Raw genomic sequence first — 22,509 nt, 5'->3', positions numbered from 1 at the left:
CGGACTTGATAAGCCTCTGCACAGAGGCTCCTCTGAGGTTCAGTCAGGTCCAAGGTTTGCTTCGTCAGGGTCCGATTTGTTGGGGCAGGTGGGACTGATTTTGTGGCTTGGCCCTTGAGAGGAGGAGGTTGAGAGTCAAAGGTTATGAGGAGGAAGAGGAGGACGTGTGTGGAGGATATTTGAGGCTTGGTGTCTGGAGAGGAAGGTTGAGCCAGTTTGGCACCCTTACCAATGATCCTCTCCTCTTTACAGAGGGGCTTACGAAGGGTTCGGCTTTGAATTCCTTAAGAGTTCAGGTGGCAGCACTCTCTTGTCATAGGGGGGAAGGTGCCACTGCAATCCTTAGCTTCTCACCTGGAAGAGTAAAGCATTTGTGCCCACCTGGTCAGCAGAGGAGAAGCTTACATTTAAACTCAGATTCAGCGAAGGAGAAAGATCATTTAAAAGTGCGGATACCTGGGAAAGCTTCACCACAAACTCAGTGAATGTGGAATCAAGTTCACTCATTTTTAAAAAGTGGTGAAAAAGGTGGGTGTGTGTGGCTGAGTAGTAGGTTATACGTCACAGAATACACAAAACACATAATTACAAGTATAGAAGCTTTACGTACACAAAATACTTTCCTCACAATTCCCAACGTGATGTATTTTGGACATCCGGGACAAAGCATTGGTCACTTCATTAACCACTGATAATGTCCAGAAAGCTTTTCCCTACTCCATGGGTCACTTCACTAACCACTGGTAATGTCCAAAAAGCTTTTCCTCCGAGCTGTTGGTTCTCTGATTTCAGTTAGTCCCATGTTGCTCTTTTTAAGTTAATTCTACTGACCTTTGTCCTACTTTCTTTCTCTGGGCCACTCCCCATGTACTCGCTAAGGCCCCAACTGTCCCTTATCTTATCAGCAGCAAACAGCTGGGTGTGGCCCAGAGGCAGAAGTCCTGTTCTGTTCAGATATCTGCAGTTAGCGTTTCTGAGTAACCGCTCTCCAATATATCTGATCTCAGGACTTGTTCTGTTAGAAAACAGTTTTTTGTTACAAGCAGGCTAAGAAAAATGGCATATGTATTCTCAGACCTTATAGGCCTTATATTAAATAATTACACTGATAATATCATTCATTTTCTCTGCTTCATTCCTGTCTGTGGTGGCACAATACTCTCCCGCAGGCTCACTTCCTCCTTAAAATAATTTCCCACACTCATTCCACTGATCAAGTCGGCCATGCAGTCAACATTAGCATAGAAGGGAGAAAAAGTTTACAGTTCAGAGATGGATGCAACAGGAGTAGACCTGATCCCGGACGTGTTACTCACTCCCGTCTGGGAAACTTTGCAGCGCACTGTTATCTCTACAGATCCACCTTAAGGAGGTGGGATACTCCCAGCATGCACTGGGGAAGCAGCATGGCCTCTGCTGGGGAGCTCTGCGCATGCCCCTGCTGCTCTCTCTTCCTGTAGAGTCCGCAGGGCTGCAGAGAGCAGGAAAGACTCAGAGTAAAAGCAGAAACTTTCCGTCTCCCCAGGACCGGAAATCCCTGCAAGCCCCAGATCTGCAGAGGGGGAGAGCAGGGGCTTTATCTGAGCCCCCAGGAATCAGCCCTGCCCCCTCTGAATCCCTCCCAGCACCTGCAGGACTGAGAGGGAAAAGAGGAGGGCAATGTGTGCCCTGGTGTCTGATCCGGTAAGAAATCCTTCTCTGTCCTCTTGTGCATTTAAAGGAAACCTTTTCCCTGTGCAGCTCTTCCAGCCTTCCCTCCGCCCGAGATCAGCAGAGATCAGTTGGAGGGTGCAGATTGTCTCTGTGTCTCCGCAGACTCTTGTGTGCATACACGCAGTCTCTCTCTCTCTCACACACACACATACAGAATAAACACTGAGGCCAATATTCAGTAAGCAGGTAAGCGGACGAGTTAATTTGTGCTGGTTATCCAGCAGGATAGACGTTCTGCTGAATGTACTTGATCCGGCTCCATGAAGCTTGCACATCGCTGGGAGGAGGCCTCTGCTTTAGCTCTGTGGCTGGTTGGGTCGCCTCCACGCCCTGGCTTGTGGTTGCTCTGTTGCTTTTCTCCTGTTGCCACGGGAGAGAGGCCAAGATGGGGTGAGCAAAGAGACAGGGAGAGGGAGGTGTGCGGGAAAAAGGTCAGCGAGAAGGAGATGAAGACCAAAAGATAATAAGAAGAGGAAGGGCTGAGAGACAGCAAAGAGAGAGAGGAGAAGAGACGGGGAAGAGACAGGAAGGGTTGGAAAAGAGAAGTAAAAGAGAGAGAAAGCTGGAGAGAAATGAGATTAAAGAAAGAGACAGGCGAGAGAGAAGGAAAGAGAACCAGACAAGATTAAACTGCAAGCAGAGACCATATAACAAAGTTTATTGCCCGCACATTATAATGAAGCTGCAGGGAGAGGGGCTGAGGGTGTCCTGTTTGCTGTTCCAGGCATCGGTCACGTTCAGGGACGTCGCTGCTTATTTCTGGGAAGTGGAGTGGGACATTCTGGGAGAATGGCAGAAGGAGCTGTACAAGAAGGTCATCAAGGAGATTCACGGCGTCCTCATGTCACGGGGTAAGTCTGCCTTTTCTGTCATCTCTCACCCATACACACACTGCAGGATGGCTGCTGCCACTTTATCAGGGCTGGAATAATCCCAGGTGCCAGGTCCCTTGGGCACATATAATATACAGTCTGGCTTCTGATCTCATGCCAAGTCCAACAGGAGCTGCTGTGGCTCCCCAGGGCCCAGTGAGAGACACCTCTGCTGCAGGCCCGGCACGAGATGCTGCTCTGTGCTGAACAGGGGGAGGATTTACCTCTCTGATTCCTTCCTGAGACCTGCAACTTCTGTAAAAGGGCCTGAAAAGAAAATTGGTTCTTACCTGATAATTTTCGTTCCTGTAGTACCACGGATCAGTCCAGACTCCTGGGTTTTGTCCCCACACCGGCAGGTGGAGACAGAGAGAGATTGACAGCCTCTGTCCTATACATACCTAGGTGCTACCCACAGCCTGTCAGTATTAGTAGTGTCAAAGCAGCCAAAAAGCTAACTAAACTATATACAAAAACCAGAAACGGACGAAAAAGGAGCATCGACCCCCAACCATAACCAGACCCCAAAAACAGGGGAATAAGAATAGAGATAACTTTACAAAATGTAAGGCACTGTTGATGAAGGGGACTCTCCATTACCTTCACACAGAAAAAGACGGGCAGGACTCTGGACTGATCTGTGGTACTACAGGAACGAAAATTATCAGGTAAGAACCAATTTTCTTTTCCCTGTACGTACCCGGATCAGTCCAGACTGTGGGATGTACCAGAGTGAACACCTAATGGGGATGGGAACCGGAGAGGCCTGCGCGAAGCACACCTTCCCCAAAACTAGCCACCCCTGGCGCCCGAACATCAAGCCGGTAATGCCTCGCAAAGATATGCAATGACGTCCATATAGCCGCCCGGCAGATCTCTTGTGGTGAAATATGCTGACATTCCGCCCGTGGCCTGAGAACGAGTCGAGTGCACCCTAAGACCCTCAGGTAAAGGTCGACCTCGGAGCAAATAAGCTGAATTAATAACTTCCTTCAGCCATCGAGCTATGGTAGTCTTAGAGGCCATATTACCTTTCTTAGGGCCGCTCCAGAGCACAAAGAGGTGGTCCGAGACTCGAAACTCATTAGTAACTTCCAAATAGCGGAGGAGAGCTCTGCGAACATCCAGTTTGCGCAGATCCCTCGAAAGAGGGTCCGACCTATCCAAATCGGAGAACGACGGAAGTTCCACGGATTGATTCAAATGGAAAGAGGAAACAACCTTAGGCAGAAAAGAAGGAACCGTGCGTAAGGAGATACCAGAATCGGAAATGCGCAAGACTGGGTCCCTACAGGACAGCATATGAAGTTCGGAAACCCTTTGCGCCGAAGTGATTGCCACTAAGAAGACAACTTTCAACGTTAAGACCTTCAAGGTTGCGCTACGTAAGGGCTCAAAGGGTGGAGCACACAGAGCTTTGAGAACTAAATTCAGATTCCAAGACGGACAGGGCGAGCTTACCGGTGGACGCAAATGTCTCGCTCCCCCGCAGGAAACGAGCAACATCTGGATGCGTGGCCAACGGTACGCCGTGCACCGGACCGCGCAAGGACCCAAGAGCTGCCACTTGGACCTTTAATGAACTACAAGACAGCCCCTTGGCTAAGCCCGCCTGAAGGAAGCCTAGAATATCGGACACAGCGGCACGAGTGGGAACAATTTCCCTCGCCACGTACCAGGTGTCGAAAACCTTCCAGACTCTAATGTAAGACAAAGAAGTAGAAATCTTACGCGATTGCAATAGCTTAGTGACTACCACCGTGGAATAGCCTTTGCCCCGCAAGCGCTGCCTCTCAAAAGCCAAGCCGCCAGACAGAAGCGATCGACCTGGTCGAAACAGACTGGACCCTGATGGAGAAGGTTCGGGATCGGATGGAAACGTAGCGGACCGTCCACGACCAGATGAAGTAAATCCGCGAACCACGGCCTGCGCGGCCACTCGGGAGCTACCAGGATCACGTTCGCCGGTTGCCCTTCTATGCGTCTGAGCACCTTGCCTAGAAGAGGCCACAGGGGGGGAACACATAGAGGAGAATCGTCGTCAGCCACGGAAGAACCAGAGCATCCACTATTTCCGCTCCTGTATCCCTGCGGCGAGCGAAGAATCGCGGGGCCTTGGAATTCTTGTACGTTGCCATGAGATCCATATGGGGAACACCCCACCTGTCGCAGAGAAGTTGAAAGGCTGTGGGAGCCAGCTCCCACTCGCCCGGGTCGAGACGATGCAGACTCAGAAAATCCGCTTGAACGTTGTCCACCCCTGCGATGTGGGACGCCGCTATGCTGAGGAGATGCTCTTCCGCCCAGGCTATTAACAGTGCCCCCCCCCCCTGCCGGTTTATGTAAGCCACCGTGGTCGCATTGTCGGATAACACCCTGACCGACTTCCCTTGTATTAGCGGGAGGAATGCTTGTAGCGCTAGGCGGACTGCTCTGGTCTCTAGCCGATTGATGGACCATCGAGATTCCTCTGGAGTCCACTGCCCCTGCACCGCGGTCTGCAGACAAACCGCTCCCCAGCCTAAGAGGCTGGCATCTGTGGTCACCACTGTCCAATCCGCAACCACCAACGGGACTCCTCTGGGAGAGATTGTCCCTGATCAGCCACCCTGGCGGGCCGGAGCGAGCGGAGTCTGGGAACGGCAGGACCAGATGAAACTGCTCGGAGGTCGGATTCCAGCGGGAAAGCAAGGCTGACTGCAAAGGCCGCATATGAGCGAAGGCCCAGGGAACCAGCTCCAAAGTAGAAGTCCTGGAACCCCAGTAGCTGTAAGTAATCCCAGACGATGGGGTGGGACTTGCTGAGCAAGGACTGCACCTGCCTCTGCAACGTGACAATCCTGTCGTTTGTTAGAAAGACCCGGTCCTGTCGAGTGTCAAACAAAGCGCCCAAGTACTCCAAGGATTGAGAGGGGAATGAGGTGACTCTTGCCCATATTGATCACCCGGCCAAGAGCTGTCAGCAACTGCATCACCCGCCGGATCGTCTCCTGGCAAAGGGCTTTCGACTTCGCTGGAATCAGCCAATCGTCCAGCTAGGGGTGTGTACCAAAATCCCCTCTCGGCGCAGCTTGGCTGCCACGACCACCATGATCTTGGTGAAGGGCCTGGGCGCTGTAGGGAGGCCGAAGGGCAGAGCCTGAAACTGATACTGTCTTCCCAGAATTGCAAACCGGAGGAACTGCTGCTGATCCTTCCGGATGCCGACATGGAGGTTCGCCTCCGTGAGGTCTAGGGACGGCAGGAACTCCCCGGGATGTACTGCCGCGTTCCCATCCGGAGCCTTGGAATGCGCAGACACCTGTTTACCCTTTTTAAATCTAGAATGGGACGGAAGGACACCCCTCTTATTTTTGGTACCACGAAGTAGATGGAATATCGGCCTGTGCGCTGATCCGAAGGATGAACCGGAACAATGGCCCCCAGGTCGAGAAGATGTTGTACCGTCAGCTTTACCGCCTGGCGTTTTGCGGCGTAGCCGCAAGGGGAGACCAGAAACTGTTGGCGCGGTTGGCGTGCAAAATCTAAAGCGTAGCCGTCCCTTATCACAGAGAGGCCCCACTGGTCCGACGTGATCTTGGCCCATTCCTCGTCAGTCTGCCCCCTACACTGGCACCGAGGAATGGACCGGCTGCCCACCATTGCAAAGCTTTGCCTCCTGGAGCAGACGTGGAGGCACCGGGTCTACCAAAACGGCGCCCTCAAAAGGATTGAGACCACGACTGCTGTCTGCCTACAGACGGAAGGAAAGATGAAGTGGGCGCTCGGGGTGTACGAGTCCTCCGACCACCCCGAAAACGAGATCTGGAGGAAAGCGAAGACCTCTGCTTAGGCCTATCTTCGGGAAGACGATGGACCTCATTCTCTCCCAAGCACTGAACCAAATCTTCGAGCTCCTCGCCGAACAGCAACTTATCCTGAAAAGGAAGTGAGCCCAACCTAGATTTGGACGATACATCTGCCGCCCAGTGCCGTAACCACAATAAGCGTCTAGCCGAGACCGCTGAGACCATGGACCGAGCAGAAGTCCGCAGGAGATCATACAGCGCATCTGCGCTGTACGCTATCACTGCTTCCAGACGCCCCGCTTGCCGGGCTTCCTCCTCGGAGAGAGACTCGTTGGCCAGAAGTTGCTGAACCCAGCGCAGGCCCGCTCTCAAACCAAAATTACTACACATGGCCCGGACCCCCAGTGCTGAGACTTCAAAAATCTTCTTGAGCTGCAGCTCAAGTTTTCAGTCTTGTCAATCCTTGACAGCTGTACCCCCTGTGACTGGAATAGTCATCTTCTTCGTAACCGCAGCGACAGCAGCGTCGATCTTCAGGACTCGCAGAAGCTCTAGAGCCTCCTCAGGAAGAGGATAGAGCTTATCCATGGCCTTTGTAACCTTAAGGCCCATATCCGGTGTATCCCATTCCCGATACAGCAAATCCGTCGCCGAAAAATGGAAAGGGAAGGTAGTAGGCGGGCCCCTCAGACCCAATAAAACCGGGTCCATGGACCCTAAGACCACTGGATCCTGTGTCGGCTCAATGCCTAACTCCTTCAAAATCGCCGGGATAAGCTCATCCCTCCTGAATAACCGGACCACCTTAGGGTCATCCCCGTCCATGCCATGTGAATCTCGTGCAGCACTCTGCTGTAGATCCCCCTCACCCTCTACCCCCCTCGGGGGAGGGGTGGCCAGGCCCTGATCCTCTGAGGCCAAAGAAACCTCAGAGAAGGAGCTAGAATTGTCCTGCAGCGCCTGTGACCTTACAGGGCGCTTATCCTTGGGGGCATCCTTCTCCGAGCGGCTCCTGGCCCGCTTCCGGGGTTTTGAGTGTGGGGGGGGGGAGAAACGTCTGTCCCTGCTACGTCTCTTCGCGGCCTTCCTGGCCCGAAAGGCCTTGTGTAAAAAGCGAATATAGTCCGAATTCGAGGAGGAAGAGGAATCCGGCCCCTCTGCAGGGGCCTCTCCCCTCGCAGGCCGCGGCGGTTTCGCCGCGCTAGCCCCCCCCCCCCAACGGGCAAACGCTGATGGGGGTAAAAAATTAACACCCAACGTGGCCGGTCCCGCCGCTCCGAAACCATCTAAAATGGCGGGGAACGGAGCAGAGGAAAAGACCGCATCTCCCCAAACGCGCGGGTAACTGAGGAAACGCGCAGCATGACCCCCCCCCCCCCCCCAGCAGCCTGTGAAGTGCCCTCATCCCCCAGCATGCAAGAAGGACACAGACCTTCCCCCGATAGTCGACCGCGCGCCGAGCCGCATGCCCTGCACGCCGCCCTCCGTGACATGTCGGGCCGAGACAAAGAATAAATCAAAACCTTTTTCTTTTTTTCAAAAAAAAAAAAAAAAAAACGGCGATCGGGCTCCAAAAAAAAGAAAACCGGAAGGGAGAGCGGAAGTCTTATTATTTATATAAATATATCATTTTTGTAAAAGTTAAACTGAAGTACTTCCCGGCACCGGAAGGGGTCTTGCCACCAGGTCTCCAGGGGTGAGTGAGCCGGGCTCCGCGGTATCAACCCCTCAGCGGCTGGAGAAAGGGCTGTCGGGTCCTCGACCACAGCCGCAGCCGCCTCTTAAACCAGGAGGGACTGCACTTCCCGTGGGAGGCTAAGGAGATCCTCTCAGCAGTCTCTTTTTTTTTATTTTGTACCAGAGAATCAGTAAAAAGAGGGTAATGCAAATTAAGATGGAACCTCTAACTAACTGCCTCAGATCAATACAGACTGTGGGGAAGCAACCTAGCACCTGCTGGAGACAGAGTAATACTGACAGGCTGGGGGCAGCGCCTAGGTATAGATAGGGCAGAGGCTGTCAATCTCTCTCTGTCTCCACCTGCTGGTGACAGAGTAATACTGACAGGCTGGGGGCAGCGCCTAGGTATAGATAGGGCAGAGGCTGTCAATCTCTCTCTGTCTCCACCTGCTGGTGACAGAGTAATACTGACAGGCTGGGGGCAGCGCCTAGGTATAGATAGGGCAGAGGCTGTCAATCTCTCTCTGTCTCCACCTGCTGGTGACAGAGTAATACTGACAGGCTGGGGGCAGCGCCTAGGTATAGATAGGGCAGAGGCTGTCAATCTCTCTCTGTCTCCACCTGCTGGTGACAGAGTAATACTGACAGGCTGGGGGCAGCGCCTAGGTATAGATAGGGCAGAGGCTGTCAATCTCTCTCTGTCTCCACCTGCTGGTGACAGAGTAATACTGACAGGCTGGGGGCAGCGCCTAGGTATAGATAGGGCAGAGGCTGTCAATCTCTCTCTGTCTCCACCTGCTGGTGACAGAGTAATACTGACAGGCTGGGGGCAGCGCCTAGGTATAGATAGGGCAGAGGCTGTCAATCTCTCTCTGTCTCCACCTGCTGGTGCGGGGGACAAAACCCCAGGAGTCTGGACTGATCCGGGTACGTACAGGGAAATAATAGCTATGCTCTAGGTGAATCTACTGCACAACATGTAACTCCTCCAGGTGGTAACCCAATGTCACAGGTCACAAACCCCCCCTTTCTGCCTCTCACTGACCTCTAGAGAGAGTTATCTTTATATCTTAGGACGGGGGTTTTTCCTTCTCAGCCACTCCTGATATGAAGCTGGGCAGCCCTTCTCCAGGAGGGCACAGGCTGGCAGAGAGCACTGGCACCTGCAATGCCTCCAGCTAGGAGGGTCAGGAATAGAAATGACTGCACCAGAAACCCTCCAAGGTTTAACCTTAATCAAGTGCTAGCCTGCGAGTGTCTCATCTCACCAAGCTCTGCCACACAAAATTCGCACCCAAAGACTCACACACGCACACCTCTCCATCAGAAAAGTAAACAGATAAAATTTGCTATTTCCTATTAACAGGCTATTCAATTCTTAATCCCGATGTTGTATTCAAGATTAAGAAGGAAGATGAGAAATATTTCCCTCAGCACTGGGAGCTGGAGGGGAAAGAAACCATGAAGGACCCCAGCATCAGTAAGTAAATGTTCTGGATTTAAAGGGCTCTGCATTTTCAGATCACAGGAGATGGGGCATTAACATCAAACATTTGGAGACTTCCAATCCATTTCCTAATATAATATTAGCAGGTCCTGGGTGAATCCTCGTTTGCTTTCTCATCCCAGGCCTTCCGATTGTAACGTCTGTGTTCTCACTGAGCGTTAAACAAGAGGCAGATCTGCCCTTCCTGGATCCTCCTGAATCAGAGACGACTGAAGGGATTCCCCCTCCTGTAACAGGCAAGTATCAGATTCCTCCCGGGCGTCTGTACTAAGGTCAGGCGGTGCCAGTTAGGAATTCAGCACCGGGAGGGGCAGAGGCCCCCTCACTCTCTCTCTCATTATCTGTTTCCCTAATGTGACTGGGGGGCACCTGACAGGGTTCTGGGGCTGGGGGTGGTGCAGGAGATACACGGGGGAGCATGGCCAGTGAGCAGGGAGGGATTTAGGCAGACATTGAGTGCTGGTGCCAGGCTGCCCTTCCTGCTCCGGGGAATAGTTTGCAGTGCACGCTGCAGGAGATGCCATCAAATCATGGGGAACACAGCGTACACAAGTGTGTGCCCCTCACAGCTCCCCCTCCCGCACTCAGTGAGATGAAATCACATTGGTACCGGCGCTCCAGCAAGCGCTGCGCTTACAGGACTGGGTGCAGAAACCGAATCTGGACAGGACAGTGGGGCCCATCCAGTCTGCCCAGTTTAACTCCTGTGGCCACAGATGCCAGTTCATGGATGCTCAGTGCTGACCGCTCCAGCCGTCTGGGAAGCCTGATCCAGTGATCCCAGTTCTGTTTGGGAATAACCAGGACTGCTCCATGCAGGTCAGCCCAGCTTTCCTGGAAGCCAGTGTCAGCCGTGCTACCACTCCCGGCCCCTCGGCTTGTATTCTCCCCTCGTCTTCCCTCTAAATTTCCATACGACTGGAAGTGGAGGAGCCAGGTAGAATCAGATTTCTGAAATCTGGCACTGGATAAAAAAACATCTGGTTTAACAAAAATACTCTTTGAGGTAGAAATGTTCAGCATGCGTTTGCAATAGCAGTAACCACACCAGATTATTTTGTAGATCCTGAGGAATGAAGTCGCCCACCTCGGTGTTAAAATGATCAGGATACTGTTAGAATGGATTTCTGATGGTGATCAGCACAGCAGCACCCTCCTTCTTAGTGCTGCACTGGTGGCAGTGTTTATGGACACAGCATAATCCTGAGCTCACTTGCACTGATAATACAGGCTCTGGGGTAACGTTTCTACATATTGTAACCATCTTTTCCCATAACAGGCTCCCTCAGTGTCACCCCTGACATTTTAATCCGATTTAAGCAAGAAGGACGTGGGACTGAGCCCCCGAGATCTGAGGACAGAGGGAACCTGAGCATCCCTGGCGCCTGTGAGGAGCTGCATGAAGCAGGCGCTGCAGCTTGGATTAAAGGTACTGCTGGGCCGATCCAAACATTACTGAGACAGGAGGCCTCCTCTGGGCCAGGCACAGTGAGGAGGAGGCGTTAAATCATGTCCCTGACCTCTGACCTTTCTTGTGTGGAGGGCTCACAGTGGCAGCAGGAAACCCCCACTGGGAACAGTAAGAGGGAGGAAGGCAGGGGGAGCAGCAGGAGGGAGGGAGGGGGATTGCACAGCAAACGGTTTCCATCCTCGTGGGATTGTGGGACCCCAGCAGGAGAATTATGAAAGGAGTTACGCGTGCAAATGTAACAGACCGTCCTAGCAATTTTCTAAAGCCATTTACCCACGTAAGTGCACTTAATGCTGAGAAAACCGATTGGCAGTTCAAGTTTTGCCTTTCTTAGGTCAATATCCCAGACTGTTTAAAAGCTGAAGGCACAATCTCATTCTCTCAGGCAGCCGAGGTCCCAGTCCTGACCCTACAGCAGAGATCCTGAGAATGGGCGGGGAGGAGACGGAGACCAAGAGCGGTGAGCAAAATATTCCTTCCTAACACAGCCCTTCCTGGGTGCTGTGGAGTATTTCCAGCTTTACATAGAGAGGGAGAATTTTATTCATGCCTTCAGGTAAATATGTATTACTTACTAAGTTGTTAGAGTTCAGTTGTTTTAAGCTGACAGATCTGAGGTTCAGAGACCCAGATCCTGAATGAATCCCAGGTCTCCAGCAGGGCGTGGCAGAGTTTTTGGTGAGTGACTGCAATCAGAGCAGAGACTGGAGGTGAGGATGAGAGGCACAGAACCAGCAGGGTGAGGTCAGACGTGGTCTGTTCCCCTCTGTTCATGTGCTGGTGCCCACCTGTAGCTGTCTACAAGCAGCACCAGGCTCTATTGTATATGATAGAGATCATATATAATAAATGGAGCTATCTAGGGATGTGAATCGTTTTTCTGACGAATTAAAATATCATACGATATTTCTTAATTCGTCAAAAATTCGTGAATGATGAGAAACGATCGCATTTCCCCAAATTTTCATCATAAATTGTTTTTCCGATTAGTGAGCACTAACAAAAATGTATGTATGTATTTATTTATTTATTTTGGGGGTTTTTTATACCGACATTCTTGTAGAAAGTACAAATCACACCGGTTTCCAGATAACAACAACTTTGCATGAGAGCAATACATGGAACAAAGTGACAAGAAACAATATTGAGCTAACATCATTCTCAAAGTGAACATGGAATGTAATTTGACAATTAATAATTAAATAAAGTTTAAAAACAAAATATTTACAAACGGAAGTTTATAGATTCTTAATAGCTTTATGGCTAATCATCAACATAAAGAGACTGTGTTACGTGTTGGTCCAGTTAGTCAAGGTTGGTCAATGTTGTAAGCGGAACCTCAATCAGGGAAAGCTAATTTGAAGAGCCATGTTTTGAGTTTTTTCTTGAAAGACAGGGGACATGGATCTTGTCTGAGGTCCGGGGGAAGAGCATTCCAATGTGAGGGGCCGGCTGTGGAAAGGGATCTTTTGCTGCAAGGGGTTTTCGCTAGTGGAACGTGTAGTGTGCCCTGATAGGCTCCTCTGATTGGTCTCGTCGGGTTATGGAAACGTGGCTGGATGGAGAGTTCAATAGGGGAGAGGTTGTGTGCGGCTTTGTGGGTTATAGTGAGGACTTTGTAGAGTATCCTGTATTTGATTGGCAGCCAGTGGAGGTTGTATAGGATGGGGGAGATGTGATCTCTTTTCTTTGTATTTGTCAGAATTCTAGCTGTGGAATTCTGCAGCATCTGTAGCGGTTTGATGGTGTTTGCGGGAAGGCTGAGGAGTAGAGCATTGCAGTAATCGATTTTTGAGAAGATAATGGATTGAAGTACCAAGCGGAAGTCGTGAAAATGTAGGAGGGGTTTCAGTTTTTTTAGTACTTGAGATTAAGTTGGTTGTCCAAGAGAACGCCAAGGTCTCTTACGTGGGGTGAGCAATTGAGGTTTGAGTGAGGTGATGCTGTTAGAGCATTGATGAGAGGGTAGTTGAGATCTTGAGAGATAATGAGAAGTTCTGTCTTGGTGGTGTTTAGGACTAGGTTTAGACTGGAGAGGAGTGTTTTTATTGACTGGAGGCAACTGTTCCAGAAGTTTATGGTTTTTTAAACTTAAACTTTGCTATTTTTTAAACAAAAATAGCAAAAAATAACGAAAAGTAACAAAAATTAAAGGTTTTCGTTAGTGCGCGCTAATCCGAAAAAATGATTTTTCACTAAAAAAAAAAAAAAATGCCGATCCGCAGGAAACCGAGATTTTCCCGCAGTCACACGAACCCGATAGCAGAAACGATGGGGCACCTGATTCATATCCCTAGAGCTATCTCCCTATATATGTCTCCCTCCATTTTAATAAATTTAGTAATCAAACTCTTTCTTTTATCCACCAGAAGATGGATTCAGGAATAATAGTGAGAGGCAGAGAATGTGTGATGGGCAGCAGACGGAGGAATGCAAAGAGAGAGACCCCTCCAGAGAAAGCCCAGGACCTTCAGCTGAATATGCAGGAGGAATCAGTAGAATAACATCATCCAGGGGGAAAGAAGTAGTTCAGAAAGGAGAGAGTCCATATGCCTATTCTGAACGAGGAAGAAATTTCAACCTCTGCCCCAATCTTGTAGAAACTCAGAGACTCAGCGAAGGAGAGACTCCATTACAAAGTGCTGACACTTCAGAAAACTTCACCACAAACTCACCATCTGTTGAGCAGCAAGAATTGTTTGAATGTGGGAACAAATTAACTGAGAGGACAAGTCACAAATCTATCCAACATCACAGAAAGGAAAAAACATTTACAGGTTCTGAAGAAGAGAAAAGAACCACTACAAATACAAAACTTACAGCACATGGAACAACTCACCTAAAAAATAAACCATTGAAATGCACTCAGTGTGAAAAATGCTTTTTCTTCAGAGCTGAGCTGGAACAACATGGAATAATTCACTCAGGAGAAAGACCATTTCAGTGCCCTGAAAGTGAGGAAAGGTTTACTAAGAAATCAAACCTGAGAGAACACAAAATAATTCACAGACAAGGCAAACTTTTAAAGTGTTCTGAATGTGAAAAATGTTTCAGATATAGATCATGGCTTACACTCCATAAGAAAAGTCACAATGGAGAGAAATCGTTTACATGTTCTGAATGTGATAAAGGATTCAGTCACAAATTTCGTCTAATACAACACACAAGAATCCATACTGGTGAGAAACCATTTAAATGTTCTGAATGTGATAAATGTTTCGCTCAAAGATCTAATTTTAATATCCACAGAAGAAGACATACAGGTGAGAAACCATTTAAATGTTCTGAATGTGATAAATGTTTCATTCACAAATTTCGTCTAATACAACACACAAGAATCCACACTGGTGAGAAAGCATTTAAATGCTCTGAATGTGACAAATGTTTCACTCACCAATTTACTCTTCGAAACCACAAGAGAGTTCATACAGGTGAGAAACCATTTAAATGTTCAGAATGCGATAAATGTTTCACTCACCGAACTACTCTTCAAAACCACAAGAAAGTACATACAGGCGAGAAACCATTTAAATGTTCTGAATGTAATAAATGTTTCACGCACCAATTTACTCTTCAAAACCACAAGAGAATTCATACAGGTGAGAAACCATTTAAATGTTCTGAATGTGATAAATGTTTCACTCACCAATTTACTCTTCGAAACCACAAGAGAGTTCATACAGGTGAGAAACCATTTAAATGTTCTGAATGTGATAAATGCTTCAGTCAATTGTTTTGTCTGAAAGAGCACAAGATACTGCATACTGATGAGAAACCATTTAAATGTCCTGAATGCGATAAACGGTTTGCTCGAAAATCTAATTATAATATCCACAGAAGGAGACATACAGGTGAAAAACCATTCCAGTGTTCTGAATGTGATAAATGTTTCTCACATAAATCTGATCTTAACAAACACAAACAGATACACACTGTTGAGAAACCATTTAAATGTTCTGAATGTGATAAATGCTTTGGTCAAAAAATTTATCTGCGACGACACAAAGAATTGCACACTGTTCAGAAACCATTTAAATGTTCAGAATGTGATAAATGTTTCAGTCAAAAAAATTATCTGCGAAAACACAAAATATTGCACACTGGTGAGAAACCATTTAAATGTTCAGAATGTGATAAATGTTTCAGTAGAAAATTTGATCTGCGACAGCACCAAATATTGCACACTGTTGAGGCACCATTTAAATGTTCTGAATGTGATAAATGTTTCCTTCAAAGAGCCAATTTTGAAAACCATGAAAGAGTTCATACAGGTGAAAAACCATTTAAATGTTCTGAATGTGAAAAATGCTTCAGTCAAAAAAATTATCTGCGAAGACACAGAATATCGCACACTAGGGAAAAACCATTTAAATGTTCAGAATGTGATAAATGTTTCAGTAGAAAATTTGCTCTGCGACAACACCAAATATTGCACACTGTTGAGACACCATTTAAATGTTCTGAATGTGATAAATGTTTCCTTCAAAGAACCAATCTTGAAAACCATGAAAGACTTCATACAGGTGAAAAACCATTTAAATGTTCTGAATGTGATAAATGCTTTGGACAAAAAAAGTATCTGCGACGACACACAAAAGTGCACACTGGTGAGAAAACATTTACATGTTCTGAATGTGATAAATGCTTCAGTCAAAAACTTTATCTGCAACGACACACGAAATTGCACACTGGGGAGAAACCATATAAATGTTCTGAATGTGATAAATGTTTTGCTCAAAGATCTAATCTTGAACACCACAGAAAGGTTCACACAGGTGAGAAACCATTTAAATGTTCTGAATGTGATAAATGTTTTGCCCAAAGATCTAATCTTGAACACCACAAAAAGGTTCACACAGGTGAGAAACCATTTAAATGTTCTGAATGTGATAAATGTTTCTTGCAGAGCTCTGACCTTAAAAAACACAAACGAATGCACACTGGTGAAAAACCATTTAAATGTTTTGACTGAGGTAAAAGTTTCACTAAAATATTTAACCTTAACAAACACAAAAGGGTCCATAACCATTGCGAAAAAGTTTAAATGTTCTGATTTTGGTAAATGTTGCAGACATATATCTGCTCTAAGGAAGCAAAAAAGAATCCTTATTAGTCTGATTCAGAGGAATTTCCAAGCACTCCCTGATATGTTACCTATGAAAATTACACATGATGACCTTCAGAAGGAGGTTCTCTTTGGCACAATACAAGTACTAGCAAGGATATTATTCGTAAATTTGAGACTGAGATCATTTCTAACCTAACCTGGCTTACGAATAAGGTTGATTCCTGTCGATATCTGTGCAAAATAAACTCATTTAGAGAAACTGCCCCATGCAACAGCATGAAATGAGCCACGTGAAACAGAGACCATATAAATGCTCTGAGTGACAATATGCATAGTCACACAGTAATGATGGTAGAAATGGACCAAATGGTCCATCCAGTCTGCCCAGCAAGCTTCTTATGGTACTATTTGCTGTGCCATGCAGCTTAGCCCCAAGTTTCTTTTAAGGGTAGCAACTGCCGCTCCCTGCAGTTATCCCCAAGCCTTAGGATAACCCATAAAAAATTTAATGCTAGCAACATTTTTACTGGGTGACGAGCCTTCTTGAAAATTCAGACAGTGCTGCCTGATGTGCTTTGCTTATGGACTTGTCCTGTATTTTTTCCCCAGACTGTAAAAGTCAGGGATCATGTTGATTGGCTCTGAATCCAATTCCTCTTTCCTGCCACTCCCACCTCACTATCAAAGCAGAGAGCGATTGTTGCAGCTGCGTTAAAAGCAGGAAGACTTATTGGTTAAGGGTAGTAATCCCCATGCTTTCTGTTAAGGGTAGGAACTACTGCTCCGTGCAGGTTACCCCCATGCTTATCAGTTCCCCAGAATGTAAAAGTCTGGGCCATTGTTGGTTGCAGTCTGAATCCAATTTCTCTTTTCCCTTGCTGATGAAGTGGAGAGCAGTGATTTATTGGCATGAAAAGCATCAAGGCTTATTGATTAAGGCTAGAAATTGCAACACTGAGAAAATTACTCCATGCGCCCTTTTCCTCATTTCCATCCTCTGGCCTTTAGGGATTCTCAGTGTTTATCCCATGCCCCTCTGAAATCTTTCACTGTTTTTGTCTTCACCGCCTCCTCCGGAAGGGCATTCCAGGCCTCCACCACCCTCTCCATAAAGAAATATTTCCTGATGTTGGTTCTGAGTCTTCCCTCCCTAAGCTTCATGTCATGACCCCTAGTTCTGATTTCTTTCCAACGGAAAAGGTTTGAAGTTCGTGCATCTTTAAAACTTTTCAGGTATCTGTAGGTCTGTATCCTATCTCCCCTGCACCTTCTCTCTTCCAGGCTATACATATTCAGATCCTTCAGCCTCTTCTCATAGGTCTTCCAATACTGATCTGGTCACGTGGAAGCTAATATTATACCCCAAGCAATACCCCTGGGGTCCCTACATTCAAAATCAAGTCCCTCATTTCCTGTTAAAAAGCGAATGCTCCTGCCTGCAAATTCAGCTCTATCGTCCACCCTCTAGTCCTTTAATCAATTGTTCAGAAACATATTTTGTTATGTATTTTTTAATGTTATGTATTTTTTAAATTTTTTTGTTTTTTGAAAAAACGTGTTTAAAAAGTAAGTGTAGAGCACTAATGTCAAACAGAGGATTGCAGGTCGCCAATCATTCAAAACCGGAGCACAAAATCCAAAATGGCACTTATCTTTCGATTGAGATCCTCAGGCATTACGGCCATGTTTGGGATCCTCAGGCATTACGGCCATGTTTGAAGTCACGTGATGGAGTCCCTTTAAACCGGGACGCTGAACAGGGGAGAGCGGGTTCGCCATTTTTGAGAGGAGCGTGGAGTGAGCAGCGCTGTTGCGAGCTCTTTATGGATTTAAAAGAACGGATAAAACAGAGCTGGGGTGTGCAGCGTTTGAGTGGCTTCCCCTGATGAAGAGTATTCGAAACTTGGCCTTGTTGGGGCAAGTGCCGCTAAAAGACTACACCGGAACCTGAGGATCTCAATCGAAAGATAAGTGCCATTTTGGATTTTGTGCTCCGGTTTTGAATGATTGGCGACCTGCAATCCTCTGTTTGACATTAGTGCTCTACACTTACTTTTTAAACACGTTTTTTCAAAAAACAAAAAAAATTTAAAAATACATAACATTAAAAAATACATAACAAAATATGTTTCTGAACAATTGATTAAAGGACTAGAGGGTGGACGGTGGTGCTCATGATTAAACAATAAATTAAGCAAGGCACTAATGCTAGGTGCTCTTGAAGTTTTATGAAGCATCACTATACACCTATTAAATATTTTGGAAACAAAAATGTTGCAATTTTAAAATTGTTCATATATATGTAAGTGAGAGTCACATAGTTGAATGTATAATATTTTAGCATAAAAAGAAAAAATTCATAATGAATACATAAAAAAGAAAGTTTAGGTTTGTGTGCGGGTTTTTGGACACGTTAAATATTGGATATACCCCCACATTTGTGGATAAGCATTTTTGGACTTGCAAATTCAGCTCAGCATAAAGAAAAGCAATCAGGTAGTTCTCAGAGAACAGGACTGCAATCAGACTACTCTGTCCTTGGTATTGCACCCGGGCACATAAAAATGACCGGTACCCAGATAATGCAATTTCTTAATGAGACGCTGCCGAAAGGTATTACAGTTTCCTTCCCAACATGTTATCTCTCTGGGAAACTTGGCGAATGTCCCAGAAAGCAGGGGAATTTCAAGTTTTATGTTAGCCACTAAATGCTGTGATCTTTTTATAGATTGAAGGCCAATGCTTCATGCTAGGTGAATTAAAATATAGCTCATTTACCTCCAATCTAGCTAAAGCAGGAAGAACAGATGTTATAAGGCATTAGACATAAACATATAGCAGGTAGACTTTTATGTGTCTCTATCTATACTTTGCTTTTAAATTCCTAAGAAATAGATATGTGCTCTTTATCTGTGCATCTGGTTTTTTTTTTAAATTCTTTGATATTAGGTGCACTGTTTTCCAAATACCTGAATTTATTTTATAATTCCTTTTTTGTATGTTGTGAATTCTAAGCTTGGGATTGCTCATCTAATCTGTATCATCAGATAGTCCTCTGAGGACACAGCATCTAACCTATAGGTGAGATAACCATCTTTTCTTATTCTGTATCCTTCTAAGATAAGACTTGATCAATTGCCTTATATGTAATAAATAAGCATATATTTTTACTGAATACTTTGTCTGATTTACTGAGTTGCTCTGTCTTAATAAATAATTATCTTTCTCACCCTAATATGTTATCTCTAAGGAGTAATGATGTGTTACACTTATTTGACATAGGGTACTGGGGAGAGAGCGTGAACTGTAAGGGAATTTCTTATTAAAGATTTTCTCACCCAGTACTACCGGACAGAATATGAACCCGAGACAACCCCACACCATTTTGGTCGCCCTTCTCTGGACCGCCTCCATCCTGTCTCTGTCTCCTTTTGAGATGCGGGCTCCAGAACTGAACACAGTACTCCAGGTGAGGCCTCACCAAGGACCTGTACAAGGGCATCATCACTTCCTTTCTCTTACTGGTTATTCCTCTCTCTGTGCAGCCCAACATTCTTCTTGTTTTAGCCATCTCTTTGTCACATTGCTTTGCCATCTTCATATCACCAGACACTTTCACCCCAAGATCCCTGACTTGGTCTGTGCACATCAGTCTTTCACCCCCCATCACGCACAGCTCTTTTGAATTACCGCACCCCAGATGCATGACTCTGCACTTAAATCACTTTTCATTCTTGTTGCAACAGTCAATCCAAGGGCTGCAGCTCTTACCTCTGGCCTAGCTCATGGTGAAAAGCCACCAGCACATGCGGTTGTTACGGTACCGGGCCGTGCCCCAGTCCCTCCACTCACTTCTGGGCCGGCCCGGCCCACTGTTGCTCCATTCCAGCCGGCAGGGCCCGTTGGGGCCTCTTCCGCGGTGCTCCCTCTTTGAGGGAGACGCTGCCGATCCGTCATGGCTGGCCCCGCCCCCTAGGCGCGCCGCACACGCAGGAGCTCCTGATTTAAAGGGGCCAGACGGGAACAGGCAGGACGGCCCCAGATGATGATAGACGCTGCAGGGGTATTTAAACCATGCAGCTAGGCCTGGGTCCTTGCCTTGCAACAAGGTTCACTCTCTTGGAGAGCTACTAGTTGCTACCATCGCCTTCTGGCTATCGACCCTGGCTTCTGACTACTGGCTTCTGACCTCGGCTTGGACTACTGGCTTCTGATTCCGGCTTCCGACTTCTGGCTTCTGTCTCCAGCTTCTGACTACTGCCTCTGACCTCGGCTCATCCACGGCTTCTGATTCCGGCTTCGTCCCACTGGTTCATGACTCCGGCTCTCGTCCAGGAGGCCCCTCCTAAGTCCAAGCGGCTCGGGTCCTCATTAGCTCCTCTCCCTGGGGGTCCAGCGGGGGTCCGGAAAACGATCTCCTGCCGCGAATCGTTTTCCGTACGGAAAATGGCGCCGCTGAACGACCTCCTGCAGTCGATCTCCTGCCGGCGCCATTTTCCGTACGGAAAACGATTCGCGGCAGGAGATCGTTTTCCGGACCCCCGCTGGACCCCCAGGGACTTTTGGCCAGCTTGGGGGGGCCTCCTGACCCCCACAAGACTTGCCAAAAGTCCAGCGGGGGTCCGGAACGACCTCCTGCAGTCGAATCGTGTTCGTCTATGGCTGCCGCCATTTTGCGCCGCCATTTTGAAAAATGGCGCCGGCTGAAGACAACACGATTCAATTGCAGGAGGCCGTTCCGGACCGCTGCCGTTCCGGACCGCCGCTGGACCCCCAGGTAATTTAAGGCATTTGGGGGGGGGGTTCGGGAGGGTGGGGGATTTAATTTAAAGGGTCGGGGTGGGTTTTAGGGGGTTTTAGTGTGCCGGTTTTCCTGCCCTCCCCCTTCCCCCGATTTACGATTTTTTGACGATAAATCGGGGGAATTGGTATTGTATCGTGGCCCTAACGATTTTTGACGATTTAAAATATATCGGACGATATTTTAAATCGTCAAAAAACGATTCACATCCCTAGAAAGAACCTTTCCAGCTTCCCCAAGGACAGGCCCCGAAGTCCGGGAAGGAATGGAAGAGACCCTAGGGACAGATAATGGGAACACAGGCTCCCTAATTTACTGCTTTTAAGGTGCATTATGGGTGCTACAAGACAGAGGTGTACAAAGTGCCTCATTGTTCATGATGGACTCCTTCCTCAGTAACGTTTTATGTTGGAAACCAGTTCAGAGTTCAGACCCGTGATTGGAACTCAGAACTTTACACATTGGTCAGCACCGTGTGCTCTGAAGGTCAATCCTTACCCACCATGGAGAACCAATATTGGGGCTTTGGGACCGGTCATCCCTGGGAGGTTAGAGAGGGGATGGAGATGCAAGGGGGGAGCAGGACAAGTACAGAGGGAGGGGGAGACCTCCTCCCACTGCGATTTGGATTAACCCTCCCTTGATCGTGGAATCTCTCCCCCATCTCCGTCCTCTCTTCCTCTCCTGCCCACATTCCTGGTCCTCTTCCCTCTCCTCAGTCTCTGGTTCTCTCCCCCCTATCCATCCCCATGATCTTCTCCCTGTGCTGACACACAGGATCCCCTGCTCTCACCCAATAAAAACAAAACAAATGATACAGATGCCAGCAAGGAAAATAAAACCTGGAACTGTTTGTCAGTGCCCTTCAGATATTTCTAATTCTTGTTGCAGAATAGAAACTGATCTGCAGCAGGGAAATGAGGCTGTGTCCTCAGGCCATCTCCTCCGTCTTGTCTGACCTTCCGGGGTGGGGGGCAATAGCACCAGCTCTGCCTGGAATGGCAAAATCCTAAATCTGCAGAGGGCAAGCAGGAAGCGGAGAGTGGTACGTGGACCGGGCATGAGACTGGCTCTGGCCTGCAATCTGAAGGGGCCAGGAGAAATGCCAGGGGAAATAATGTGGTGGGGATGAGCTGAGTGTGGGGAGAAGAAGGATTTCCCAAGCAGAAAATCACAGGTTCATAGATACACAAGGAATAAAGCAGTTCCCTGACTTGCTGCTCCTGTCTCCCACTCCCCCCTCTGCAGCTGTTTCTCTCTCCGGATCCACCTTAAGGAGTGAGCATCCCCCCTCCCTCCTGCCTGAGCTCTGCGCATGCTCCGGCTCCTGCTTTCTTTCTCTGCCTGCAGAGAGCAGGAAAGGCTTAGAGTAAAAGCAGAAACTTTCTGCCTCCCCAGGACCGGAAATCCCTGCAGAGGGGGAGAGCAGGGGCTTTATCTGAGCCCCCAGGAATCAGCCCTGCCCCCTCTGAGCAGGAACAGCCTGAATCCCTCCCAGCACCTGCAGGACTGAGAGGGAAAAGAGGAGGGCAATGTGTGCCCTGGTGTCTGATCCGGTAAGAAATCCTTCTCTGTCCTCTTGTGCATTTAAAGGAAACCTTTTCCCTGT

General features: G+C 47.8%; 1 protein-coding gene across 5 annotated transcripts in view; it reads left to right on the top strand.

Moving 5' to 3' along the window:
* The first annotated feature begins 1,412 nt into the window (after positions 1–1,412).
* The window catches only part of LOC115080422 (oocyte zinc finger protein XlCOF6-like), a 36,719-nt gene continuing 15,622 nt past the window's right edge, over positions 1,413–22,509 (top strand). For 2 of the 5 annotated variants that reach the window (XM_029584569.1, XM_029584568.1), the window contains exons 1-6: positions 1,435–1,683; positions 2,438–2,564; positions 9,420–9,533; positions 9,683–9,796; positions 10,840–10,989; positions 11,417–11,491. In XM_029584569.1, coding sequence (XP_029440429.1) covers positions 1,660–1,683; positions 2,438–2,564; positions 9,420–9,533; positions 9,683–9,796; positions 10,840–10,989; positions 11,417–11,491 — 604 coding nt within the window. In that variant the 5' untranslated portion in view covers positions 1,435–1,659. Of the gene's footprint in view, positions 1,684–2,437; positions 2,565–9,419; positions 9,534–9,682; positions 9,797–10,839; positions 10,990–11,416; positions 11,492–13,400; positions 16,659–22,350; positions 22,457–22,509 lie in introns of those variants that run through there. The other 3 variants (XM_029584564.1, XM_029584565.1, XM_029584567.1) reach the window with 3 other exon arrangements.

The sequence above is a fragment of the Rhinatrema bivittatum genome, chromosome 19 (genome assembly GCF_901001135.1).
Source record: "Rhinatrema bivittatum chromosome 19, aRhiBiv1.1, whole genome shotgun sequence".
NCBI lineage: Eukaryota > Metazoa > Chordata > Amphibia > Gymnophiona > Rhinatrematidae > Rhinatrema > Rhinatrema bivittatum.
This window is presented reverse-complemented; position numbering and strand designations above follow the sequence as displayed.